This window comes from Oncorhynchus keta, chromosome 17 (genome assembly GCF_023373465.1).
Source record: "Oncorhynchus keta strain PuntledgeMale-10-30-2019 chromosome 17, Oket_V2, whole genome shotgun sequence".
Lineage (NCBI taxonomy): Eukaryota > Metazoa > Chordata > Actinopteri > Salmoniformes > Salmonidae > Oncorhynchus > Oncorhynchus keta.
In genome coordinates, this window is record NC_068437.1 from 38,493,037 (window position 1) to 38,495,607 (window position 2,571).

General features: G+C 46.5%; 1 protein-coding gene across 1 annotated transcript; it reads left to right on the forward strand.

Annotated features, from left to right (window-relative positions):
• Positions 1-260: 260 nt before the first annotated feature.
• On the forward strand, positions 261-2,310 carry LOC118395813 (transcription termination factor 2, mitochondrial-like). Its single transcript, XM_035789766.1, has 2 exons — positions 261-371; positions 785-2,310. Exon 2 carries the CDS (start codon positions 817-819, stop codon positions 1,939-1,941), a length of 1,125 nt encoding a protein of 374 aa, XP_035645659.1. The 5' UTR covers positions 261-371; positions 785-816; the 3' UTR covers positions 1,942-2,310.
• Positions 2,311-2,571: the final 261 nt, after the last annotated feature.

The following is a 2,571-nucleotide window of genomic DNA, read 5'->3' on the forward strand; positions in this document are numbered from 1 at the left end:
TGACGGAGGAATGTAAAGATAAGAAGATAAGAGAAGGATACTGGGGGTTGTTACTGCTCTGCTTCCTACAAGCAAGTTTAGTCAGAAGCAGAAGAAAAGCATTGCTACATTACATCTCTTCTGTGATCTATATGATCTATGTAAACTTAGTTTAGTATCCATTTTAAGCTGGAATCATTTTAGTCTGCCTTTCAGTGGCTTGAGGGATGAGTTTAGAGTTTTGCATAGTGTCAGCTGTGTATTACCGTTCTTGTACACTTAGTTGCGCTGTGGTGCATCTGCAGCAAGTAACACACAGCCATACACCAAAGAAGCAAAGTTCAGTTTCATAACGAAATGTCACATCCGCTGAACGCGGCTAGCAAACTCAGGTACTGTGATGTACTTCTCTTTTGTTTCTGTTTGGAAAGTACAAGGGAAATGAATGAACATGCATTTTAATTGAATCAATTGTCAGTTTGCAATAGTTTTGTCTTCCCAGCATCAGCGGATGTCATCACAATTGATCCTGCTTGCCTTTAGCAACCTATCATAGCTGTCAAGGCAGCTAGCTAATTTAGCTAACCTTAGCTAGATGACTAACTCAGACATTGACAGATTAATGTTATGACCATATGACTGATGTGATATTTGTACTATTCTTCATTATTACTAAGTTGTTAAGTGCTGAGTTTATGTTCCCTTTGTTTTGATTCACAAACAAATATGTTTTTTATTTGTAGTCTGTAGCAAGCTATCTTGAAAAAGAAAGGTCATATTACTATTTTTGTTATATCACCCCTAGGTCAGACCTGCAAGGTCTGTGACTGTGCACCCATGTTGCGATTAGTCACAACGTTGCTATGCCGCCACTGTCAGCGGATTCGACGTCTCCCCCCTTTCAGGGCCTTCACAAACCCGGGAGGCACAGCAGAGAACCAGGTGACCGTGGAAGCCCTCTATGACCTTTCTGTGGACATCCAGAAGATCCGCCAGCTCAAGGGCTGGGTCCTGCATCAGAGCCCTGCCTATGTGAGTGAGACGGCCAGCCTTCTGCGGGACATGGGAGCAGAGGGGCCCATGATTGCCCGGGTCCTGGAGCTCTACCCCGAGGCGGTCCTCTGCAGCCCGGAGCAGCAGCAGGCCCAGAGGGAGCTGTGGAGGTCCATCTGCCCCAGAGAGAGAGACCTAGTGGGCATCATTGAGAAGTTTCCCGCCTCCTTCTTTACCTCCAGTCACCACGCCAACCAGAGGGCCAACATCGACTTTTTCCAGAGTTTACACCTAAACAAGCGCATTGTCACCAAGCTGATGGCCAGCGCCCCCCAGAGTTTCAGCTGCCCCGTGGGGCAGAACAAGGAGATGGTCTGCACCCTGCAGCAGGCCTATCTGGAGCTGGGGGGCGACGCAGCTAACATGAAGATCTGGCTGCAGAAGCTGCTCAGTCAGAACCCCTTTGTCCTCCTCAAGCCCCCAGAGGTGCTGAGGGACAACCTGCTGTTCCTCAGAGACCGGGGTTTCACCACCTCAGAGCTCCTCCGCCTCCTCTCCAAACTCAGGGGGTTTGTTGTCGAGCTCAACCCGGACAGCATGCGCCACACCCTGGCCTACTCGCAGGAGACCCTGGGCTGCTCAGAGGCTGAGCTCCGGGACATGGTCCTCAACTGCCCAGCCTTGCTTTACTACCCTGAGGTCATCCTGGCTGAACGCTTCGAGGGCCTGCTCAGAGCTGGAGTCACTATGGCTCAGATTACACAGACTCCGACCGTTCTGGAGCTGACCACACAGATTGTAAGTTACCGAATCCAAAGACTGCGGTCATATGGCTATGATGTACGGACAGGCAGCCTACAGGCCCTCAACGGCACTAAGAAGGACTTTGAGATGAGTTCTGGTAAACTGCAGCTGCGACGGGAAAGGCCACTCTTCAACCCTGTTGCCCCGTTAAAGGGTGATGATTGACCTTGATTTCATGGTCTAAAATGCAGAACATTCTTATATCACCATAGGGAGAACTTGTATCAGGATTTTCTTTCAGCTGAATGGTATTACTGAGTTTAGGAGACGAGCTTGCCTTGAAAGTAGTCTTGCACAGCAGACGATTCCTCCCCAAAGGCATTTAGTCTGGGGATAAGGTTACCTTGAAAGAGGCAACGCATCATTTTATCTGTGCAATATTTAAATACTATTAGGATAACAATAATATTTGGATATTATGATGCAATGTTGAATACGTGTTTTGCTGTGTGTTGGGAATTGCTTGTGTATTGAAGCCAATGTGTGTCAAAATAACCCCCCCAAAACATCCTAATAAAACAATTTGATTGATTATTCATGGTTTTGTGTATGAAAGGTATCATTGAGGGTACACTTTTATAAACAGTAATGAGCCATGAACTTGTTTGCTCTATAGTCAATGTCATTGTGGATAACATCATCTCAGTGTCTTGATGGCAGCATCACTTTTGTCCCCTTAAGCAAGTGTTTTGTAAAGGGTTTTGTTTTATTGGCTGATAAGATTACTCTATTAGTCTTTGAAGTGCTGAAATCAAATACCAGGTCATTTCTGCCTGACTGGAAAAGCAAAATATG